At 44.3% G+C, this 24,019-nt stretch overlaps 1 protein-coding gene across 1 annotated transcript in view; it reads left to right on the top strand.

Moving 5' to 3' along the window:
• GALNT5 (polypeptide N-acetylgalactosaminyltransferase 5) overlaps nt 1-14,705 on the top strand; it is a 66,919-nt gene extending 52,214 nt beyond the window's left edge. The window contains exons 7-10 of the mRNA XM_040357934.1: nt 2,344-2,667; nt 7,693-7,773; nt 9,314-9,472; nt 13,886-14,705. Of these exons, the coding sequence (XP_040213868.1) occupies nt 2,344-2,667; nt 7,693-7,773; nt 9,314-9,472; nt 13,886-14,026 (705 nt within the window). The 3' untranslated portion in view covers nt 14,027-14,705. The remainder of the gene's footprint in view (nt 1-2,343; nt 2,668-7,692; nt 7,774-9,313; nt 9,473-13,885) is intronic.
• Nucleotides 14,706-24,019: the final 9,314 nt, after the last annotated feature.

Raw genomic sequence — 24,019 nt, 5'->3', positions numbered from 1 at the left:
TGTAAACTTAGTACACCATGTAAAAGTAGACCCTTCTTTCCCGCGTCGCTGTCAATTTTTTTTTTTTTCCCGCCGCAACTCTTTTTTTTCTTTTACACCCGTCGCGATTCTCAAAACTCGGCACAACGTAACTTCGCGCAAAGCACGTCGGGAAAATCGCGTCGGGAGCATGCGCAGTACGTCCGGCGCGGGAGCGCGCCTAATTTAAATGGGACTCGCCCCATTAGATTGGGCACGCCTTGCGCCGGACAGATTTAAGTTACACAGCTGCAAATTTCTAGGTAAGTGCTTTGTGGATCGGGCACTAACTTGGACAATTTGCGGCAGTGTAACTTAAATGGGAAAAGTTAAGTTACGCCCGCTATTTGTGGATCTGGCCCTTTGAACATAAAGGGGTTGTAAAGGTAAAAAATGTTTTCTCTAAATAGCTTCCTTTACCTTAGTGCAGTCCTCCTTCACTTACCTCATCCTTCCATTTTGCTTTTTTCTTCTGAGAAATCCTCACTTCCTGTTCTTCTGTCTGTAACTCCACACAGTAATGCGAGGCTTTCTCCCTGGTGTGGAGTGTCGTCCTCGCCCCCTCCCTTGGGCTACAGGAGAGTCAGGACGCTCTCTACGTTGCAGATAGAGAAAGGAGCTGTGTGTTAGTGGGCATCCTGAATCTCCTGTAGTCCAAGGGAGGGGGCGAGTGTGACACTCCACACCAGGGAGAAAGCCTTGCATTACTGTGTGGAGTTACAGACAGAAGAACAGGAAGTGAGGATTTCTCAGAAGAAATAAGGACATTTAAAAGCAAAATCGAAGGCTGAGGTAAGTGAAGGAGGACTGCACTAAGGTAAAGGAAGCTATTTAGGGATTTTTTTTTTTTACCTTTACAACCCCTTAAGCAGGAAATATTCATCTTAACAAACAACACAAATTATTTTCCTTTTTGGCTTGACTTGGTGATGTTTTTTAGTTGAGTAGAAATTTTCCATATCTCATAAAAATTTAAAACATATTTAGTACATCTCTGCAATACACAGACATATCCCCGTGTTTTATCTCTTTAGAAATGCTGCAAATTAGAGCTGCACAATTCTGAGTAAAATTAGAAATTTCAGCACCAAAAGCCAGACTCGGGATTGCATCGCAGTATCCAGACAGGGAGTTACTTACCTTGTCCCTGATTGAGCGGTGTCTTCCTCGCTCGATTCACACAGTGCCCGAGTGCCACGAGCTCCGTTCCCTGCGACGTTACGATGCACAGGGGCGGAGTTCGGCGCCAAATTCAAAAAAAGTAAAACATACAGATACACATACAGTATACTGTAATCTTATAGATTACAGTACTGTATAAAATAATTACACACCCCCTTTGTCCCTAGTGGTCTGTCCAGTGTCCTACATGTACATTTATATTTAAAAAAAAAAAAATTCTGCCTGGAAACTGTAGATTGTCCATAGCAACCAAAAAGGGTCCCTTTATGTCAAAAGTGGTTTTAGAGCAGCTAGAAAACAGCGATAATAAATTATAATCACTTGCAGAATTGTGCGATAGCGATTTGTGGGGAAATTCGTCATAAAAAAATAAAAGTAATGACAGCGACAATTCTGCAACTGAGGAAATTTCCGTGTTTTTGATTTGATTACATTATTGAATAATTTTTATTATAATTATATTATTATTTGTTATAATTATTTATAGTTATCTATTATATTATAATTTATGATTTTGTGTTTCAAACTTTATCATACCCGGGATGTCTACTAGACTCTTGTTTGGACAGATTTAAGTGAGTTATTCCTAAGAATTGCAGGCCTACAATATAAAATGCCAAATTTCCATGCAAAATAATTGTACCGCTTTCAGCACCTAAAATCTGACATAATCATACCACCAGGGAGGTTAAAGGAGAAGTACAGCCAAAGCTTGTTTGTCTGTACTTCTCCTGTGGATCACAGTACAGATCGTTCTGCACTCCTGTGACCCACGTCACAGATTCGGTCCAGGCTCTGGAAAGATAACGACCATATGCATGGGATCCGCCAACATGCCTGGACCGGCACCTGACTCAGCCCCTCAGCAAGCCAATGAGAGCTTGAGCACTCCAGTGAGTGTGGGGAGGGCAGAGCAGAGAGCCAGTGACTGACATAGACATTTGACAGGCTGATGGCAACGAGCTGTCATCTACACCTGTGCCTCCCGGGTGCTCAAAAATGTTGGGATTTTACATTGGTGTGGGAAAACCCGACAGAAATTGTAATTTATCACAATTTTATTTAAAAAATAAATAAATATGCAATTAAAAAAAAAATAAAAAAATGATTACATATATTTACCTTGATGACTTTCTTTCTTAGATCTGGATGTGCGGTGGAGAGATTGAGATTATCCCATGCTCCAGAGTGGGTCATATCTTCAGAAATGACAACCCGTACTCCTTCCCCAAGGACCGACTAAAAACAGTAGAGAGGAACTTGGCTCGTGTTGCCGAAGTCTGGCTGGATGAGTACAAGGAGATTTTTTATGGTCATGGATACCATCTTCTACAAGAAATTTCCAAAATCGGGGACCTGACCCAGCAAAAAGAACTTAGGAAGAAGTTACAGTGCAAAAGCTTCAAGTGGTACATAGATAACGTCTTTCCAGACTTGGACGCTCCCCTGGCCAGGGCTTCCGGAGTGGTAAGTGTCAGGATCGCTGCCCAGAAATATGCCATCTATTTAAAGGTCGGTTGGGCATTTTATCTGCTTGTCAGAACACAGAGCCAGTCGTTAAAAAGTGAGGAAGAGAGAAGTTCTGTGAATTGCTTTAACCACTTAAGGACCAGACCAATATGCTGTTAAATGACCCAAGGGGTTTTTACAATTCGGCACTACGTCGCTTTAACAGACAATTGCGCGGTCGTGCGACGTGGCTCCCAAACAAAATTGGCGTCCTTTTTTCCCCACAAATAGAGCTTTCTTTTGGTGGTATTTGATCACCTCTGCGTTTTTTATTTTTTTGTGCTATAAACAAAAATAGAGCGACAATTTTCGAAAAAAAATGCAATATTTTTTACTTTTTGCTATAATAAATATCCCCCAAAAACATATATACATTTTTTTTTCCTCAGTTTAGGCCGATACGTATTCTTCTACCTATTTTTGGTAAAAAAAATCGCAATAACCGTTTATCGATTGGTTTGCGCAAAATTTATAGCGTTTACAAAATAGGGGATACTTTTTTTTTTTTTTTTTTTTTTTTTACTACTAATGGCAGCGATCAGCGATTTTTTTCGTGACTGCGACATTATGGCGGACACTTCGGACAATTTTGACACATTTTTGGGACCATTGTCATTTTCACAGCAAAAAAATGCATTTAAATTGCATTGTTTATTGTGAAAATGACAGTTGCAGTTTGGGAGTTAACCACAAGGGGCGCTGTAGGAGTTAGGGTTCACCTAGTGTGTGTTTACAACTGTAGGGGGGGTGTGGCTGTAGGTCTGACGTCATCGATCGAGTCTCCCTATAAAAGGGATCACTCGATCGATACGCCGCCATAGTGAAACACGGGGAAGCCATGTTTACATACGGCTCTCCCCGTTCTTCAGCTCCGGGGAGCGATCGCGAGGGGGCGGCTAGAAACGAATAGCCACGCCCTCATCCTGGATCGCTCGGACAGCCACGGGAACCGCTGCATGTACCGGGGGGGTCCCGATCGGACCCCCGACCCACGTCTAGGCAGGGACGTACAGGTACACCAATGTGCCTGTCAGTGCCATTCTGCCGACGTATATGTACATGCGGCGGTCCGGAAGTGGTTAATGTGTAAACACCAAGGGGGTTATTTATGAAAGGCAAATCCACTTTGCACTACAAGTTCACTTGAAAGTACAATTGCTGTCGATCGCTGTAGATCTGAGGGGAAGCTCTGCTGATTTTATCATCCAATCATGTGCAAGCTAAAATGCTGTTTTTTTATTTTCCTTCCATGTCCCCCACAGATCTACAGTTACTGCACTTTCAAGCGCACTTGCAGGGCACTTGTAGTGCACAGTGGATTTGCCTTTCATAAATAACCCCCAAAATGTATTTTTCAGTATGTTTGGCATCTTGTGTATTGGCAGCAGCCTGACATTTAATGTGGATAAAGACATCTTTGCAGTTTTTGGGCACTTTTTTTGCACACTAATGCCGCGTACACACGGTCGGAATTTCTGACAACAAATGTTCGATGTGAGCTTGTTGGAAAAACGCGCCATGTGTATGCTCCATCGGACATTTGCTAATCGGAAATTTCCGACAACAAATGTTTGAGAGCTGGTTCTCAACAAAAGTTCTTGTCGGAAATTCCGATCGTCTGTAGCCAATTCTGACGCACAAAAATCCTACGCATGCTCGGAATCAATTTGACGCATGCACAAAATCATTGAACTTCATTTTTCTCGGCTCGTCGTAGTGTTGTACGTCACCGCGTTCTTGACGTTCGGAATTTACGACAACATTTGTGTGACCGTGTGTATGCAAGACAAGTTTGAGCGAACAATCCTTCAAAAAAAAATCCACGGTTTTGATGTGGGAATGTCCGATCGTGTGTACACGGCATTTCTTTCCTATATTTGCAGTGGTGTATGACAGTGTGCACATGTGATATTATTATTATTAAGTATTGGTTTGCTCTAGGCCAGTGGTTCTCAACCCATCTAGTGCCGTGACCCCTTGATAAAATTTCCCAAGTTGTGGGGACCCCTAACAGTAAAACTATTTTCCTATCGTGGGTTGTCGGCACCCAGGGTAAGGCAAGTAATTTGCGCCCCTAACCCACGGACGTTTAGCGCTTCATGAGTCCCTTCCACTCGTACAGTATTAAAACCCCTTATAGTGCATTTTAGGATGTACCACTCTTTCTCTTTGTTCTCCTTTCTTTCCCTTTTATCTCTATCTATCCTCATTTCTTGTTTGTTTTCACCATCCCTCTCTAGCCATCTTTCTTGTTCTTTCTCTTATTCTTTCTCTCCTTTTGTTTTGTTCCTCCCCCTCTTTTCCCTTCCCTTCCATGTATTCTCTATTTTTATTCCTTCTCTTACTCCCTGGTGTGGAGTATGGGATCAGTGGCAGTGCTGGCCGGGAGTTGGGATCAGTGGCAGTGCTGGCGGGGAGTTGGGATCAGTGGCAGTGCTGGCGGGGAGTTGGGATCAGTGGCAGTGCTGGCGGAGAGTTGGGATGAGTGGCAGTGCTGGTCGGGAGTTGGGATGAGTGGCAGTGCTGGTCGGAAGTTGGGATCAGCAAACTTAGGTGCTCTTGATGAAGGTCATCTGCTGATCTGAGAACTGCAGTGGGGACTTTTAAAGGCAACTCTAATCACAGGTAGTGTTACTCACTGTGTCTCCGACTTTGTGGTTTCTCGTAGCAGTGACACCTATGCTGAAATCAGCAGATAGGGTCTCCTCCAGCCCCTCCCACTTCACATTCCTCACCAGTCAGCTGACCTCTAGTCCCTGCCCCCCAGCTATGCCGTGAACTGAATGGACGGCTGTAAAGAGGCTGAATGGGCGGCTGCGGGCTTCATAACCAGCCCAGGTTTTGGTGACCCCTGGCAAATCCTCATTTGACCCCCAAGGGGGTCCCGACCCCCAGGTTGAGAACCACTGCTCTAGGCTTTATGATATATGTTTTGGGAGTATTATATTCTTTACCTCTGTGCTTATAGGGAAAGTCAATTACTGTATATACTCGAGTATAAGCCGAGTTTCTCAGCACATTTTTTTGTGCTGAAAATGCCCCCCTCGGCTTATACTCGAGTCACCTTTTTGTGCCTGATTTTCCAGATTTTGGGGACCCAATACCGGCCAGAACTTGGCACACATGTAGCCCCATTTATCATCTACAAGTGTGCAAAGTTTTTGTCTGGGGGACCTAAGGCTGGGGAGCACTGATTTTTAAAACCTGGGCACCCCTTCCATAGACTCCCATGCTAAACATCAGTCTAGTCATGGACATAGTGAGGCATGGGCACAGTGAGGCATGGGCACAGTGAGGCATGGGCACAGTGAGGCATGGACACAGTGAGGCATGCACATGGACACAGTGAGGCACAGTGAGGCATGGACACAGTGAGGCATGGGCACAGTGAGGCATGGGCACAGTGAGGCATGCATATGGACACAGTGAGGCACAGTGAGGCATGGACACAGTGAGGCATGGACACAGTGAGGCATGGGCACAGTGAGTAGGGTTGCCAACTCATCCCTTTAAAACAGAACATATATTAATTACACAGGTTCTGTGGCTGATTAAGGAGGAAATTAAACTCATTTGGTGCCATATCTGCATTAAATTAGCCTCAGAACCTGTGTAATTAATATGTGTTCTGTTTTAAAGGGATGAGTTGGCAACCCTAACAGTGAGGCATTGACACAGTAAGGCATGCACATGGACACAGTGAGGCATGCAGATGGACACCCTAGGCTTATACTCGAGTCAATACGTTTTCCCATTTTTTTTGTGGTAAAATTAGGTGCCTCGGCTTATATTCGGTTATATCAGTGTTTCTCAATTCCTGTCCTCAGGCCCCCCCAACAGGTCAGGTTTTCAGGATTTCCCACAGATGAAAAGGCTGTGGTGATTACTAAGGCTGGGTTCACACTACTACACTACTTTGATCCTACTTTGCTCTGTGTTCAATGTTTCCCTATGAGAGCTCTTGTAGTGTCCTACACAAGTCGGTCCGACTTTGAAAATGCTCCCTGTACTACTTTTGGTCCTACATTGATCCTACTTCAGGCCCATTGAATATCATTGAAGTCGGACCAAAGTAGTATCCTGTTCATGAAAGTAGGATGGATGTAGGACCAATGTAGGATAAATGTAGGACCGATGTAGCAGAGCAAAGTAGGATGAAAGTAGTGTAGTAGTGTGAACCCAGCCTGAGGCAGTGAAACTGATCAAATCACCTGTGCAAAATAATGGAAATCCTGAAAACCTGACCTGTTGGGGGGGCCTGAGGACTGGAATTGAGAAACACTGGGTTATATACAGTATATGGTCAGCAGCTAAACACAAATTTGTGGACCAAAACTGGTACACAAATGCAATACAAGTGAAAAAAGGTGCTGTCGATTTGACATGTCAAATCGCACCAATGTGAACCAGGGCTAAATGTGTGGAATCATTTTTTTTACTAGCCTCAGACAATGCGGAGTTGATTTACTAAAACTGGACAGTGCGAAATCTGGTGCCATTCTGCATAGAAACCAATCCGTTTCCAGTTTTTTTTTTTTATCAAAGCTTAATTGAACAAGCCAATGTTAGAAGCTGATTGGCTGCTACGAACAGCTGCACCAGTTTTTCAATCAACCCCATTATCTCATGAATTAAACACGACTCTTCCAACACTAAAGAAAACTCTTTTTTTTTTTTTTTTTTTTTTTTTTTTAGCTTTTGATACTTTTTACTTCTATGGCCTGCGTTTTCAGCAGTCTAACTTGTTGCTGTAAGAAACCTATTCCCTAATCTTTTTCAGATGTTTGTAAATTTGCACATAGTCTTCAGAGTTTGCAGCTTTCCTGTATTTCTCAGTAGTTGCCACTAGAGTGCACTAGAACACAGCTCCACTTAATAAGGGGAAAATGATTTCTTCCTTTTTAGCAGTAAAGTGTGTTTGTTTGTTCCTCTATTGGTGAAATGCAATCAGGCTTATATATTGTGAATTTAATTGTATCCTAGGTAGTAAACATCGCCCTGGGCAAATGTCTTTCTTTACAAAACTTCACTCTAATCCTCGATGATTGTGATGCCAGTCAAATGGTATGTGTTACTACTTTTATTTTATTGTTTTATATGTATTAAAAGTCTTTTAGATACATTTCTAAAAATTGAGAGGTTATGATGTGCTTTGGATATTTTGGGGTTAATTTACTAAAGACAAAAAGACTGCTACAGTTCATTGAGGGATCCATGGATGCAAACATGTACTGTGACATACTGAAGCAGAGCATGATCCCCTCCCTTCAGAGACTGGGCCGCAGGGCAGTATTCCAACATGATAACGAGCCCAAACCAGGGCCGATCCGCCCTATAGGCTCACTATGCAAGCCGCTTAGGGCCCTGCAAAACTGCGGAGGGCCCCCCCAAATTACTAGAGGCCCCGCTTGGTGAGAAGTCATTTTTGGCCCCTCAACTCGCTGGCTGCATGGGAGAAGAGGTAAGAAGTCGGCACCCCCACGTCTCACTTTAATGTAAGATGTAATTTCCGACAGCAGAACACCCCCTCCCCCCGCTTCTCAACTTTAATCTTTAATGTGACATGTCACTGTTGGCAGCAGAACCCCCCCCCCCCCTTCTCAACTTTGCTTAGGGCCCCAGGGAGGTCAGAATCGGCACTGCCCCAAACACACCTCCAAGACGACCACTGCCTTGCTAAAGAAGCCGAGGGTAAAGGTGATGGACTGGCCAAGCGTGTCTCCAGACCTAAACCCTGATGAGCATCTGTGGGGCATCCTCAAATGGAAGGTGGAGGAGCGCAAGGTCTCTAACATCCACCAGCTCTGTGATGTCATCATGGAGGAGGGGAAGAGGACTCCAGTGGCAACCTATGAAGCTCTGGGGAACTCAATGCCCAAGAGCGTTAAGGCAGTGCTGGAAAATAATGGTGGCCACACAAAATATTGACACTTTGGGCCCAATTTGGACATTTTCACTTAGGGGTGTACTCACTTTTGTTGCCAGCGGTTTAGACATTAATGGCTGTGTGTTGAGTTATTTTGAGGGGACAGAAAATTTACACTGTTATACAAGCTGTACACTCACTACTTTACATTGTAGCAAAGTGTCATTTCTCGTGTTGTCACATGAAAAGATATAATAAAATATTTACAAAAATGTGAGGGGTGTACTCACTTTTGTGAGATACTGTATATATCTTACTTTGTAGACGCTATAATATTTCTGTAAACTAATCAGTATACACTTATTGGATTTCTTTTGCCAAAAATATGTAGCAGAATACATATTGGTCTGAATTTTTATTATTATTTATATTTATTTTAATTGGATATGTTTTTATAGCAGAAAGTAAAAAAATATATATTACATTTTTTCAATTTTTATTTTTTTTTTTGTTTATAGCGCAAAAAAATAACTGTGGTGATTAAATACCACTAAAAGAAAGCTCCATTTGTGGGAAAAAAATCATATAAATGTAAATTGTGTAGAGCGTTGCATGACTGCGCAATAGTCAGTTAAAATAATGCAGTGCACAAATGCATAAAATGGCCTGGTCATGAGGCCAAGTGGTTAATGACGTTATTGTTTTACTTTATTTTGAACATTCTTCTTGTAATTACAGAACCAGCATTTTAACTTCACTTGGTTAAGACAATTTAAACAGAAGAGTCTCTGCATTGCCCCTGGGGGCAAAGATAAATTGGCCTTATTACAATGTGACAATCAAAACAGCGCCCTCCGATGGTTACACAAATCTCTGACGGCATTTCAGCCAGCGCTGGTGAGTCAATAAAGTTTCATATTGTATTTATTTTATTCAGAAGAAGAAGGAGAAGGTGGTTTCTCTGAGGACAGAATGCATTTCAGGTGGAATGTTGACTCTATTTTAGGCGGACCTTGTGTGCTGACCTTGGGCCATATTCTCAAACAAGTTACGCCGGTGTATCTACTGATACACCGGCGTAAATCAAATTTCCCGCCGGCGTATCATTGTTTTGTATTCACAAAACAAGATACGCCGGATTTAGGCTAGGATCCGACTGGTGTAAGTCACTTACTATGTCGGATCCTAAATGTAATTCGCCGCCGGCCGCTAGATGGCGTTTACGTTCAGGTCTCATTTGTTTATGCAAATGAGCCTGATACGCCGATTCCCGAACGAAATCGCGTCGCGTAACCGTCGCTTACGTCGTTTGCGTAAGCGTAAAGTTACCCCTGCTATATGAGGGGTAACCTTACGCCAGTCCCACGTATGCCATGTTAAGTATGGCGTCGGGTCCGCAACGTCTTTTCCCGTTGGGTACGTCGTTTTACTAAGTCATTCTTGAATACGACTTTACGTCAATGACGCAAACGTCATTGACGTTTTCCGTCGAGAACTGGAGCATGCGCACTGGGCTATTTTAAGCCCGGCGCATGCGCAGTTCGAACGGCACGGGGCGCGCTTAATTTAAATACAAGCCGCCCCCTTGGAAATACGCGGGGATACGCCGGGCCAATTACACTACGCCGCCCCAAACTACAGAGCAAGTGTTTGGGGAATACGGCACTTGCTCCTGTAAGTTGGGGCGGCGTAGTGTAAATGGCTTACGCGACGCCCGCCTCAAATCTACGAGAATATGGCCCCTTGTCCATAGCAGGGCTGCTTCACCCAGAGGAATGATCTGGCAGGGAAAGCGTTATCAGGATAAAGAAAAACAAACCCTCCCCATTGCTGTGAGAGATCTGCGTTCATTATCAGCATTGGCCATTCTTGCTGTGATGCAATCATGCCGCTGATATCCCCCAGCCATAGTTTAGATTTGGTTGGGCTGGCAGGGAGACCAAGCCACTGATGGTGTCATGTGCATAAAAGAATCATATAAAACATGTAGTATCCCAAAATATTCAATCCCAGATCCAGCAAAAAACATTTTTTAGTTTTGAGTGTGGAAGGGATACATAATGCATCAGCCATTAGTGCTGGGAAACAGATGATGGTAGTTTTCAGTCCAGAGCAGAGCAAGTGCTCCATCCTTATCCTCCCGGAAACACTGACCTTGACACTAACCCTCACTTCAAAGTGTTTCTAAAGGCTGAATTTTTTTTACTCTTATGCCGCGTACACACGACCATTTTTTTAATGTCATGGAAAAAACAAAGTTTTTCTCGACGTGATTCCTCTCAAGCCTGCCTTGCATACACACGATCGTGATAAAAAATGCTCGAGCAAAGCGCGGTGACGTACAACACATACTACGGCACTATAAGGGGAAGTTCCATTCGAATGGCGCCTCCCTTTGGGCTGATTATGCAAATTTCCCTTCTCATAACTTGCTTCTGAGCATGCGCGTTTTTTTCCCTGTCCTTAAAACCTACTCATGCCCGTTTTTACGACGAGAAAAACGACGGTGTGAAAAACGACGAGAAAAAATTGAGCAGGTTCTAAATTTTTAATGCCCAATTTTCTCGTCGAGAAAAATGCTCTGGAGCCTACACACGATCGTTTTTAATGACCAATTTAAAAAATGGCATTTTTCTCGTCATGAAAAACGGTCCTGTGTACCGCGTACACACGACCAGTTTTCCCATCGGGAAAACTGCCATGACAGCTTTTGGCCGGGAAAACTGGCCGTGTGTATGATCCATGGCAGTTTTCCCAACAGGAAAACTGCCAAAAATCCCGGTGGGAAAAATGAGAACATGTTCTCTTTTTTCCTGCCGCGATTCCCGGCTGTCTTTTTCCCGGGAGTTTTCCAATGGGAAATACTGCGGCGGAGCATACACACGGCCGGGATTCCCGGCCAAAGCTCTCCTGTCAGTTTTCCTGCCAGGAAAACAATCTGTGTGTAGGGGGAAAAAGCTGCTGAGCTGGTTCTCGGCTTTCCCCTTGGTTTTCCCAGTGGTAAAAAGTCTGCCGGGAAACCTGTACGTGTGTACGAGGCATGGGACCCCTCTCACACTGAGGGCGTTTTGCAGGCGTTATAGCGTTAAAAATAGCGCTTGCAATCCCCCCTAAACTGCTGCTCTATTCACTCCAGTGTGAAAGCCTGAGAGCTTTCACACTGGAGTGGTGCGCTGGCAGGGCATCAAAAAAAGTCCTGCCAGCAGCTTCTTTGGAGCGCATTAGGAGCGGTGAACTGTGCTGTAGCTGTGCATTGCGGGCAGTTTTAACCTTTTCTCGGCCGCTAGCGGGGGTTAAAAGCACCCCGCTAGCGGCCGAAATGCGCCGCAAATCCACAGGTAAAATAGCAACGTTTTACCGCTGTTTTACCACCGACGCTACGGGTGGCACAGTGTAATAGGGGTCTTAGGCTCCATGTACATGGGACGTTTTTACAAGCTCTTCTGAACAATTTAACTTGACAGACAGTAACCCACGTTTAAAACGCCCGTTTTGCCGTGTTTACATGCCTCATTAGTGGCGTTTTGCCGCGTTTGCGTTTAGAGGCGTTTAAAAAAAAATATTTCTTTCTTACTTTCTTTTTTTTTAAATGGCCAAAACTAAAAAACGCCTATAAACGAAACCGCGGTTAACGTGTTTAGCTGTGTTTAGAAGCGTTTGGCGTCTGAAACAGGCCTATAAATGCAACTGCCTAAAAAACAATTGAACTAACATGTGTACATGTACACATAAGATAACATTGAATGAGTTCAGGGGCCAAAGTTTCCAACGTTTCAGACGCCAAATGCTTCTAAACACGACTAACCGTGGTAACCCGGCGTTAGAAGCATTTCATTTATAGGCATTTTCATTTTTTCCCATTTTAAAAATGCTTCTAAATGCAAACGCGGCATGTAAACACGGCAAAACTGATGTTTTAAACGCGGGTTACTATCTGTCAAGTTAAATCGTTCAGAAGAGGTTGTAAAAACGTCCCGTGTACATGAAGCCTTACTCCTTCACGGCCGCTCACCGTAGATACCATAGTTTGTAGGCTAAATGGGGGTTGATTCACTAAAGGCAAATAGACTGCATTTTGCAAAGTACAGTTGCTCCAGAGCTTAGTAAATGAGCAGAAGCTCTGCTGACCTCTATCATCCAATCATGTGCAAGCAAAATTTACAATTTTTTTTCTTGCATGTGATTGGGTATTCTTTGTAAAGTGAAGCCTTACCTCATTTACTAAGCTCTGGAGCAACAGAAATTTGCAAAGTTCTCTGTCTTTTTACTTTTAGTAAATCAACCCCAATAACTTTTGTGCAAACCAATCAATATACGCTTATTGGGATTTTTTTACAAAAATATGTAGCAGAATACATATTGGCCTAAATAGATTTTTCAATATTTTTATTCGATGTGTTTTTTTTTTTTGCGATTTAACTGACAATCGTGCGATTGTCAGTTAAAGTAACGCAGAGCTGTATCGCAAAAAAAAAAAAAAACCTAGTCATGAAAGGGTCAAATCTTTCGATGCTGAAGTGGTTAATGCATTTACATCGAGGTTAAAAAACCTTCTCTGTGCAGTTCCCACCCACCTAAACCACCACTTATACTTACCTGAGCCCAATCTCTAACCAGTGATGTGCACGAGAGCAGAGCCTCTCTCTGCTCCCACAAGATTACTCCCCCAAGAGGATATCCTCTCGCATGTTTGGTCCCCCAAGAGGATGTCCTCCTCCAAGATTGGTCCCTCAGGATAATGTCCTCCCCCAAGATTGGTCCCTCAGGATAATGTCCTTTCCCAAGATTGGTCCCCCAGGAGGATGTCCTTCCCCAAGATTGGTCCCCCAGGAGGATGTCCTTCCCCAAGATTGGTCCCCCAGGAGGATGTCCTTCCCCAATATTGGTCCCCCAGGAGGATGTCCTTCCTCAATATTGGTCCCCCAAGAGGATGTCCTTCCCCAATATTGGTCCCCCAAGAGGATGACCTTCCCCAAGTTTGGTCCCCCAAGATTGATCCCCCAAGAAGATGTCCTTCCCTAAGATTAGTCCCCCAAGAGGATGTCCTTCCCAAGATTGGTCTTCCAGGAGGATGTCCTTCACCAAGATTGGTCTTCCATGAGGATGGCCTTCCCCAAGATTGGTCCCCCAAGAGGATGTCCTTCCCCAAGTTTAGTCCCCCAAGAGGATATATGTATCAGGATACCTTGGGATTAATTTACAGACATAAGATCATTTACTGATCTTTCTGTGGCCACTTTAGGCAGGTAATTTGTTCTTCCTTTACTAATCACCAGTTATTGAGTGCTGTTTTATATTTTTGCATTACAGGAATCCCATTTCGTTTTGGAAAGCATTCCGCGGCCAACGTGTTTAGAGGTGGACCCTTCACATAAGACCCTAAGAACAAATGCCTGTGATCCTACCAATAAGCTTCAAAAGTGGCAGTTTGAGAAATACTTTACACCATGAAGGTGCCGCTGTTACAGACTTTTGTCTATTTTTATAACGTAGTTAGTGAAACATGGACCATACACTGTGACCTTATACCATGGACAGAACACGGACTTACTGTAAATGTGACTTTGGGAAGCCTGTAGTTCATTTTTGTTTTAATCAGGGTTAGTGGGTTGTACTGATTTTTGAAGGGGAAAAACTCCAGTATTTGTGAAAATTGGATATAACATATCCAACAGCTACACAAGCCTTTTTTGCAGTTTTATCTTATTTAAAACACCTTTCAGTTTCTGCAGCCAGCAACAATTTTCTGTAGCTGCTGAAAAAGTATTTTGTATTTATTTTTAGCTATAGTACCATAATTGCTCTCTATTGGCCTCAGTGGTGGACGGTGTAATTTTTTTTTTTTGGGGGGGGGGGGCGGTAAACAGTATAACACCAGCCTCTTCTCCGGTCAGTCAGTAGCACTTGCCCCATCACCGGCATCGTTCCCTGCTCGGCGGCGGCCTCCAGTTCTCCTGCTTTTCACGGGTCATCACCGCGATAACGGCGGCGGCCTCCGTCTTCTTCCCTCCTCCTTGGCGACTGGATTGAGGATCCATTTGCATTCTCTGCGACCCAAGCCCACCCTATTTTGAGAGCCTCTGTCTCTAATCAGGTGCTTAAAAAAAGTCCTGACCGCTGTAATTCATGCGCCCAGTGCCCTAAAAGGGGCCGGACGCATTAATAGGGGGTGATCGCCGCAGCCATGCATAGATTCATGCTATGGATAATTCTATCCATTCCATATAGGTTGTGGTGTGGAGAGAGGGGGCAGAGCCCAGGTTCCTCTAATGGATGGGCCGCCCCTGATTGGCCTCATCCACATTTAACCCTGGTGCTTCTACTAGAAGGCACAGGCATGTTGTCCAGCCCCACTGATAGCATCCGGTCTAAAAATATGAGAGGCTGACAGCTGCTGAGGCTGGATAAAGGCTAGGTGGTGCACTCAGTTGTACTTTCGTGTAGGACACCCAGGGATGAGACTGCTTGTTTTCTGGGTATTCATCCCTGGGTGCATACTGCCCTAAATGTACATACCAGGTCATGCACCACCCAGCCCCATGCAGCCGCAGCAGCTGTCAGACTCCCATGGAGTTTTCTAGGCGGCAGGGCTGGACGGTGCACCTGTGCCTTCCAGCCGAAGATAAACACTGAAGCCTCATGCTCCGGGGCTAAACGCCCAATATGCAAGAGGCCATGGAGGGCGGTTCTCCAAATCCTCTCATTCCTCTGTGCTGTCAATGGCAGCCTGCTGTTTAGAATATAGCATCCCTAGGCATGTCCTTAAGATTACCGCACTAGAAGTTTTGTGTTTGCAAATCTAAAAGGATGCAGGTGATACATTATTCTTTCTTTTTTGCAACACTAGGAAACGCAAAGACAGAAACCTTCCACTTAGCACCCATTGCTAACCGTCTAGTCTAGGCAGGTGCACCCCGAGTGGCCTATCTCAGTTTCAGTAATGTTTGCTAAAAATCCTTGTAGTATACTGTATATAGAAGACTTAAAAAGGCTGTTTTTTCCCCCAACAAAACTGGAGTTTTACTGTTAGCCAAATGGTACGATTCTGTTACAATGTGTCTGTTTGTTGGATAATTTTAATCTATGTGTTCATTTTGGCCACCATTAAATTATTTATTTATTTCTGGCCCTGGTTTGATCATGTAAACAGATCAAGTAAAACATAGTATCAAAAATGATCAATTACCGGTACATTAAATTGCTAAAAACTGATTGATGTGAAGACTGTACATTATCTCTGTAACTGTTCATTTGTATTTGCCTAGTATGCTGGAAGTAAGTTTTTTTTTATCATTTTTCTTCAAATGTGTATTGCTTTATAGTTTTCACTAATCCCCTTTTCCTTGAGGATTTGGAAGGCTGCAACAGAAGTAGACCTTGCACTTTCATGCAAGGCTGGTCTTAAAGCGGATGTCCGCTGAAAAAAAAATATTAAAAGTCAGCAGCTACAAATACTGCAGCTGTTGACTTTTAATATCGGCACACTTACCTGTCCTGGAGTCCAGCGCCGTCCGCAGCAGAGGACGAGCGATGGCTCGTCACTCTGCTGCTCCCCCCTCCATCCTCGGTGACTGAACCAGGAAGTGAAGCACTCCGGCTTCACTGCCCGGTTCCCTACGGCGCATGCGCGAGTCGCCCTGCACCTGCTGATTGGCTCCCGCTATGCTCTGGGAGCCGAGTGTTCCCAAAACACAACGGGACGGGGACGGGAGGTGACGTCCTGCCCGTAGTCTGCCCGCAGACTGTGGCCGGAAGTGGGTGCAAATACCTGTCTTTAGACAGGTATTTGCACCCCCCTCCCCCTGAAAGGTGTCAAATGTGACACCGGAGGGGGGGAGGGATCCGATCAGCGGGAGTTCCACTTTAGGGTGGAGCTCAGCTTTAAGAGGCCCAGTCTCAGCCAGTTTTAAACAGTCAAATAGTAAGTCAACAGCACTCCAAAAAATGTCCCTCCACAAATTATTGTGAATGTATCATGTCACATGGGTCAAACTGCCATGCCAATGTTTCGTGGCCTTGCAGGGTCCCTTTTCTCAGGGTGGCTCAGTCACTAGAAATTAGGGAAATGCATTCATTGAAGTACTGGTATCCACACTGTGTCATGTTACAACCAAAATTGTACATTTATTTTATTGGTATTTTATGTGACAGACCAACACAAAGTGTCACATAATTGTAAAGTGGAAGGAAAATGATGAATGGTTTTCGAAACTTTTTACAACTAAATATCTGAAAAGTATTTGCAAACCTCGGGAACTGAGTCTTTTCAAGGTTTGCCGAGGTTAGTCGAACTGTCCTCGGGCCTTTCCGACCGTTTCCGAGGCTCTCTTGTGCCCTCCCACCTCTGGCTGCATGCAGTATTGCATGCCATTGAAGTCAATGCGGAACAAATTATTTTTGTTTCCATCGACTCCAATGGGGAAACTTGCTTTGATATGCGAGTACTTTGGATTACAAGCATTCTCCTGGAACGGATTCTGTGAGGTTCCACTGTATAGGTGTTAGGAGGGAGGACAGGACAGTTTTAAGATTAGTTAGGAATATCCTCTATTCCACTCTGCCCAGGTGTTTCCTGGTGCATTGAACCAGCAATCCAGTTCTGTAGATGTTTCCGGCATCAGATGGTATTCTCGAGTTGACTTCAGCTCTGAGATTCCTCTGTGCTGGCAGAGCAGAGTAACAGCCACACCCCTCAGCACAAGCTTCCATGCACAGAGGTGGGAAGGGGGCGTGTCTGACTAAGTGTGCTGATTATTAGGTCCAACTCTAGTGTCTCTTGTCTGCATATTCATATTTAGACACACCCCACAGCCGCTGTAACAGTAAGATCATGAAACTAGAAGCTGTTACTACTAGGGTTGTACCGATACCACTTTTTTAGGACTGAGTACAAGTACCGATACTTTTTTTCAAGTACTCGCCGATACAGAATACCGATACTTTTTTTTTTAAATGTGTCCCCAAATGCAGCCATGTCCCCCCACAAATGCAGCCATGTCCCCCCCATATATGCAGCCATGTCCCCCCATATATGCAGCCATGTCCCCCCCATATATGCAGCCATGTCCCCCCCATATCCAGCCATGTCCCCCCTATATCCAGCCATGTCCCCCCCATATCCTGCCATGCCCCCCCATATACAGCCATGTCCCCCCATATCCAGCCATGCCCCCCCATATCCAGCCATGTCCCCCCCATATGCAGCCATGTCCCCCCCATATGCAGCCATGTCCCCCCCATATGCAGCCATGTCCCCCCCATATCCAGCCATGTCCCCCCCCATATGCAGCCATGTCCCCCCCATATGCAGCCATGTCCCCCCCCATATCCAGCCATGTCCCCCCCCATATCCAGCCATGTCCCCCCATATGCAGCCATGTCCCCCCCCCCATATACAGCCATGTCCCCCCCATATATGCAGCCATGTCCCCCTTACCTACATGCTGCCGCGCCGCCGCTTGGTTAATACGGGCGGGGAACATTACAGCTTTCATTGGAATAGCTGTAGTGTTTCGCGCCGCGCTGCGTATAGACACTCCCCCTTGCTCAGGATTGGACAGTTCACCCGAGCAAGGGGGAGTGTCTATACGTGGCGCGGCGGGAAACACTACAGCTATTCAAATGAAAGCTGTAATGTTCCCCGCCCGTATTAACCAAGCGGCAGCGGGGATGCGGCGTAGCGGCGGCGGGGGGGGGGCGAGTATCGGATGAGGCATCAGGGGCATTTGCGGGAGTACAAGTACTCCCGCAAATACTCGGAATCGGTCCCGATACCGATACTAGTATGGGTATCGGGACAACACTAGTTACTACAATGTCCATCTGTCTGAGTATTTATTTTGGTGACATCAGTTGAGCTTTAAGGAAACTATGGACCACATACAACAACAATCTAAAAAATCATAAAAAGGTACCACATTCTTTATTTGGTCATCTGGGATTATTCTGTTCTACCAAGATTGAAGATGTAGAGAAATGTATTTTTCCACGGTACGGTAGAATGATTATCGACATTTTGTAATTGAGCTGGACTTAAAATGTTTTGTGGATGTGAAGGAAATGTTCATTTTGATTAAGTCTTGTTTTTATTCTCTTAATGTATTTTCATGTGTAAATTGGGAAGATGTTGCAATAAATTATTTTTGGACGATAAGAATTTTTTTTTTGCACTTATTTGTTGACATTTCCAAACATGATTATATGTTAGGGTTCAGTACCGTGGATGTGTCTTTCATTTTGTCTGTAAGTTCTAAAAAAAAAAAATTAATTAGAACTATACGTTTTCGTACAGCGTCACATGACTGCACAATTGTCAGTTAAAGCGACACAGCGCCTTATAGAAAAAGATGGCCTGGTCATTGAGCAGCCAAATCTTCTGGGGCTACTTCAGATACTTAAGCCTATTTCTGAAATGTGATGTTTACAAGTTAAAAACAGTTTTTTTTTGCTAGGACATTTTTTAATTTTGACCCTGTTTTAAATAAATAAATAAATTGGGGTCAGTTTTATTCATATTACAAGGATTGTAAATACCCCTTGTAATATAAAAAAAACATAACAGGTCCTCTTAAATATGAGATCCGGGGTCAAAAATACCTCATGTCTCATATTTAGACTAAAATGCAATAAAAAAAAATGTAATTTAAAAAACAAAAAAATGTCTCTTTAAAAGCATTGGACAGAAGTGAAGTTTTAACGTAACTTCCGCCCTGCAATAATATAGAGACGGGTGGGGGCCATCCAGGGCCGTTTGAAGGAATTTGGGGGCCCCAAGCAAAATGCACATGGAGGCCCCCCCCCTCCCTATGTTCTTTTTACCCCCCCCCCCCGGCCCCCCCTCCCTATCGGGTCCGTACCTCGCGGCAGGAAATTCAGTTTCCCGTTTCCTGCCGGACTGAAAGTAAGTGAGCACTCAGTGTGCACTTTCTGTCAGTCTTGCCGGGAACAGGAAACTGAATCTCCTGTACCGCGCGGTACCCGTCCGGAGTCCGGGCTGACAGGAGGAAGGAAGAGGAGCTGCTCGGCCACGCTACCCAGAGAAGGGTAAGTGACGACTCGAGGCAGGCTGGCAGCAGTGCTGCAGGCTCTCTATAGAGCTCTCAAGCGGCTGTAGGAAGGGCGGTAAGCAAGGGCCCTGCTTGGGGCCCCAGGCCAGCTCGGGGCCCCAAGCAATTGCTTGGTTTGCCTGCCTTATAGCGACAGGCCTGGGGCCATCTTCCCCTCTCTTGTCTCCATACCCAGGCAAGGACAACATCCGATCGCCCTCTCCCACGGCCGATAAAAAGTGGACTGCCCACTCTTGAAGAGGGTACTGGGGGTTATGGTAGTTAGCTGCTACCATAACAACGGTATTCCTCTTCAAAGTGGCAGCGTATTCCTGCGACGGGCGGTCCGTAAGTGGTTAAAGAAGGTACAACATTTAGCACCATATTGCTACACATATGCCTCGTTTCCACTGAGCGGAACGGTTCGGGTCGATAAGTTTGGAACGCTTAGAATGGTCCGGTCTATTCTGGTGAGCATTTCCAATGCAAGTCAGACTGTCGGGGGCCATACAGAATTTAGAAAAAATGCCTAGCGTGTCCACCAATCAGTGGAATGTATTGTAGCTCCGCCCTAACCGAACTGTTCCATTTTCTATGGCCCCACATCTGAAGCAGAACCCAGAATTGGTGCGGTATGGTTCTGTTTTATGGCACACTTTCATAATGGAAACACCCAAAATAGCGTACCGTACCGAACCGCACCGAACCGATCCGCTCAGTGGAAACGAGGCATTAGAAGCGCCTCTCTTCTCTTTTATACTCTGGAGCTGCTGGATTTTGCTTCTAATCCCCTTGTGGAGGCTTTTATTTGTGGATGGACATTTTATGGTTACACAACCTGTCACATTGCTATAATCGTTTTATATGGACTATAAACTGAAGGACCTATGGATAAATGGTTGTGGAACGAATCATTTGAGTTTCCATTATTTCTTATGGGGAAATTTGCTTCGATATACAAGTGCTTTGTATTACAAGCATGTTTCTGGAACAAATTATGCTCGCAATCCAAGGCAATCCATTTAAGAGGTCCTGGTATGCTTTTTTTCTATTACAAGGAATGTTTATTTTTTGTTTTTAAGAGGACAAAAAAGTAAAATAAATAAGATTTTTTTTTTTAAGTGCCTTGTCCCCCCGAGTTTGCGCGCAGAAGTGAACACATAGGTATGTCGCACCCGCATATGAAAACAGCATTCCAACCACACATGTGAGGTATTGCTGCGATCGTTAGAGCAAGAGCAATAATTCTAGCACAAGACCTCCTCTAACTCAAAACCGGTAACCTGTAGAAAATGTTAAACGTCGCCTATGGAGATTTTTAAGGGTCAACATTTGTTTGTTGGGTATCAATTTACTCAGCGTAACATTATCTTTCACAATATAAAATAAAAATAGGGCTAACTTTACTGTTGTCATATTTTTTTATTTTAAAATGTGTATTTCTTCCCCCCAAAAAATGCGCTTGTAAGACCGCTGCGCAAATACAGTGTGACATAAAGTATTGCAATGACCGCAACTTTATTCTCTAGAGTGTCTGAAAAAAATATATATATTGTTTGGGGGTTCTAAGTAATTTTCTAGCAAAAAAAAAAATTATTTTAACTTGTAAACACTGAGTCTGAAAAATAGCACTTTACCACTAGCGCCCCCTACCATTGTTTATTATCCTTACACATGCTTTTCATCTTGTGGTTATCAAAAAGTCCATCCTTGTCCCCCATTTCTCTCCCTTTTTGGATTCTAATATCAGATTTTATCTTCTTTTTGCTCCACCTATAAAATAGCTACTTTATTTTATTTATGTGTTTACTTCTACTGCTTCTAAGCTTATTGTGTAAATTTTGGACACAAGGACACAGCTTTTACAATTGGACGCAATAGCCTGAATTGACCGATGGCGGCTGCGGCAAACAAGCAGCTGGGAGGAACAAACACGCGACTGTTCTAATATAAGAAGAAGGAATTGCCGAGGCTTGCATAGTCAATCCTGCTTTGTGCTGGGAAACAAAAGAAACACAAACAACACTGGCTGGTTTGATGTTCTTTGGTGTCAAAAGAAAGATTCTTCTTCCAGAAAATGTGATCTAATTGACAGAACTTTGCTGTTTATGTTGTTTCAGCTGTGTTTTGTGTCTCAGATTCTGCGCTTCACTAAGGGAGATATATAGAAATATACTGAGATAATCAGTCTTCTTCCAGGTATAAATCGCGCTGGTTTTCTTGTAAGGACTTTTATAGTTATGCTTATTATAGTTTTTGTGTTTATTTGCAACCCTTGCGCCTACAATCCTAAACAGATATTTTACAAACATTTGCAAGAGATTTAAAGGGTTAGTTCACCTTTACCAAAAACTGCCTATGCAGGTAAGGGGCATCTGCAGATAAACACAAATTCATTGGCTTTGACACTTGCTATAGGTATAGGCCATGGGGCAGATCCACAAAGAAGTTACGACGGCGTATCTATTGATACGCCGCGTAACTTCTATTTTGCTCCGGCGTATCTTTGTTTTGTATCCACAAAACAAGATACGCCTGAAGCAGGGCTAGATCCGACTGGTGTACGTCTTAGTACGTCGTCGGATCTAAGGTGCATATTTACGCTGGCCGCTAGGTGGCGCTTCTGTCGAATTCCGCGTCGAGTATGCAAATTAGCTAGATACGCGAATCCACAAATGTACGTCCGGCCGGCGCTTTTTTTATGTCGTTTTCCGTAAGGCTTTGCGTAAGTCGTTCGCGAATAGGGCTTTGCGTAGAATGACGTTCACGTCGTAAGCATTGGCTTGTTGCGGGTTAATTTTGAGCATGCGCACTGGGATACCCACATAGACGGCGCATGCGCCGTTCAGAAAAAACGTAATTGACGTCGGGTCAAGTAAAATTAGCATAAAACACACCCACATCTTTAACATTTTAATTCCGCGCCCATACGGCGGCAGATTTACGCTACGCCGCCGTAACTTTAGAGGCAAGTGCTTTGTGAATACAGCACTTGCCTCTCAAAGTTGCGGCGGCGTAGCGTTAATACGATACGCTACGCCGGAATAAAATTATGATCCGCTACGTGGATCTGCCCCCATCTATGTACCTCTCGAAGCCTGACCAGAAAACTCCCAGAGATGGCATCATCCCATCCTGCATTGTTGCTAAGACACTTCCAGCTATTACTGCTCACTTCCACCATGCATGTGCTTGGGTTTGAGAGCTCGCTCCTGGTTGGAGGGGATGAGCAGTACCAGCTGGGAGTGTCTTGGCAATGTCCTAGCAACAAGGCAGGACAGGGCGGAAACAATTTCTGGGAATTTTTCAACAAGGCTAAGGGATGTACACACATACCTACCAACTTTTTGAGATGGGAATGAGGGACACCTACTAGCAAATATATGTAGGCATAGGACACGCCCCCTGCCACACCCCCTTAAAGGAGAATTAACCCAAAAAAAGGATAATTAAAGCGGAGTTCCACCCTAAAAATTTACTTTCTATTAACAGCTTGCCTTTAACAACTTAAGGACCCCTTCACGCCGATATACGTTGGCAGAAGGGCACGGCTGGGTACAGGCACGTACCTGTTTGTTGCCTTTAAAAGCCCAGCCATGGGGTGGCGAGCGTGCTCGCGACCCGGTCCGAAGCTCCGTGACCGCGGGACCCGTGGATCCGATCACCGCCGGTGTCCCGCGATCGGTCACAGGAGCTGAAGAACGGGGAGAGGTGTGTGCAAACACACCTTCCTTGTTCTTCTGTGTGGCAGTGTCACTGATCGTCTGTTCCCTGATATAGGGAATGACGATCAGTGACGTCATGCCTACAGCCACGCCACCCTACAGTAAGAATCACTCCCTTAGGGCACACTTAACCCCTCAGCGCCCCCTAGTGGTTAACCCCTTCACTGCCATTGTAATTTTCACAGTAATACGTGCATTTGTATAGCAGTTTTCGCTGTGAAAATGACAATGGTCCCAAAAATGTGTCAAAAGTGTCCGATGTGTCCGCCATACAGTCGCAGTCATGAAAAAAAAACTCTGATCGTTGCCATTACTTGTAAAAAAAATGGCATAAAACTATCCCCTATTTTGTAAACGCTATACATTTTGCACAAACCAATCGATAAACGCTTATTGTGATTTTTTTTTGCGCCCTAAACTGAGGAAAAAAAATAATTTTATATCTTTTTTGGGGATATTTATTATACCAAAAGTAAAAAATATTGAATTTTTTAAAAAATTGTCGCTATATTTTTGTTTATAGCGCAAAAAAAAAAAACTGCAGAGGTGATCAAATACCACCAAAAGAAAGCATTATTTGTGGGGGAAAAGGGACGCCAATTTTGTTTGGGAGCCACGTCGCACGACCGAGCAATTGTCAGTTAAAGCGACGCTGTGCCGTATCGCAAAAAGGG

The sequence above is a fragment of the Rana temporaria genome, chromosome 6 (genome assembly GCF_905171775.1).
Source record: "Rana temporaria chromosome 6, aRanTem1.1, whole genome shotgun sequence".
In the NCBI taxonomy this organism is placed as follows: Eukaryota; Metazoa; Chordata; class Amphibia; order Anura; family Ranidae; genus Rana; species Rana temporaria.
The sequence above is the reverse complement of the archived record's forward strand: the minus strand, read 5'-3'. Positions and strand labels throughout refer to the sequence as shown.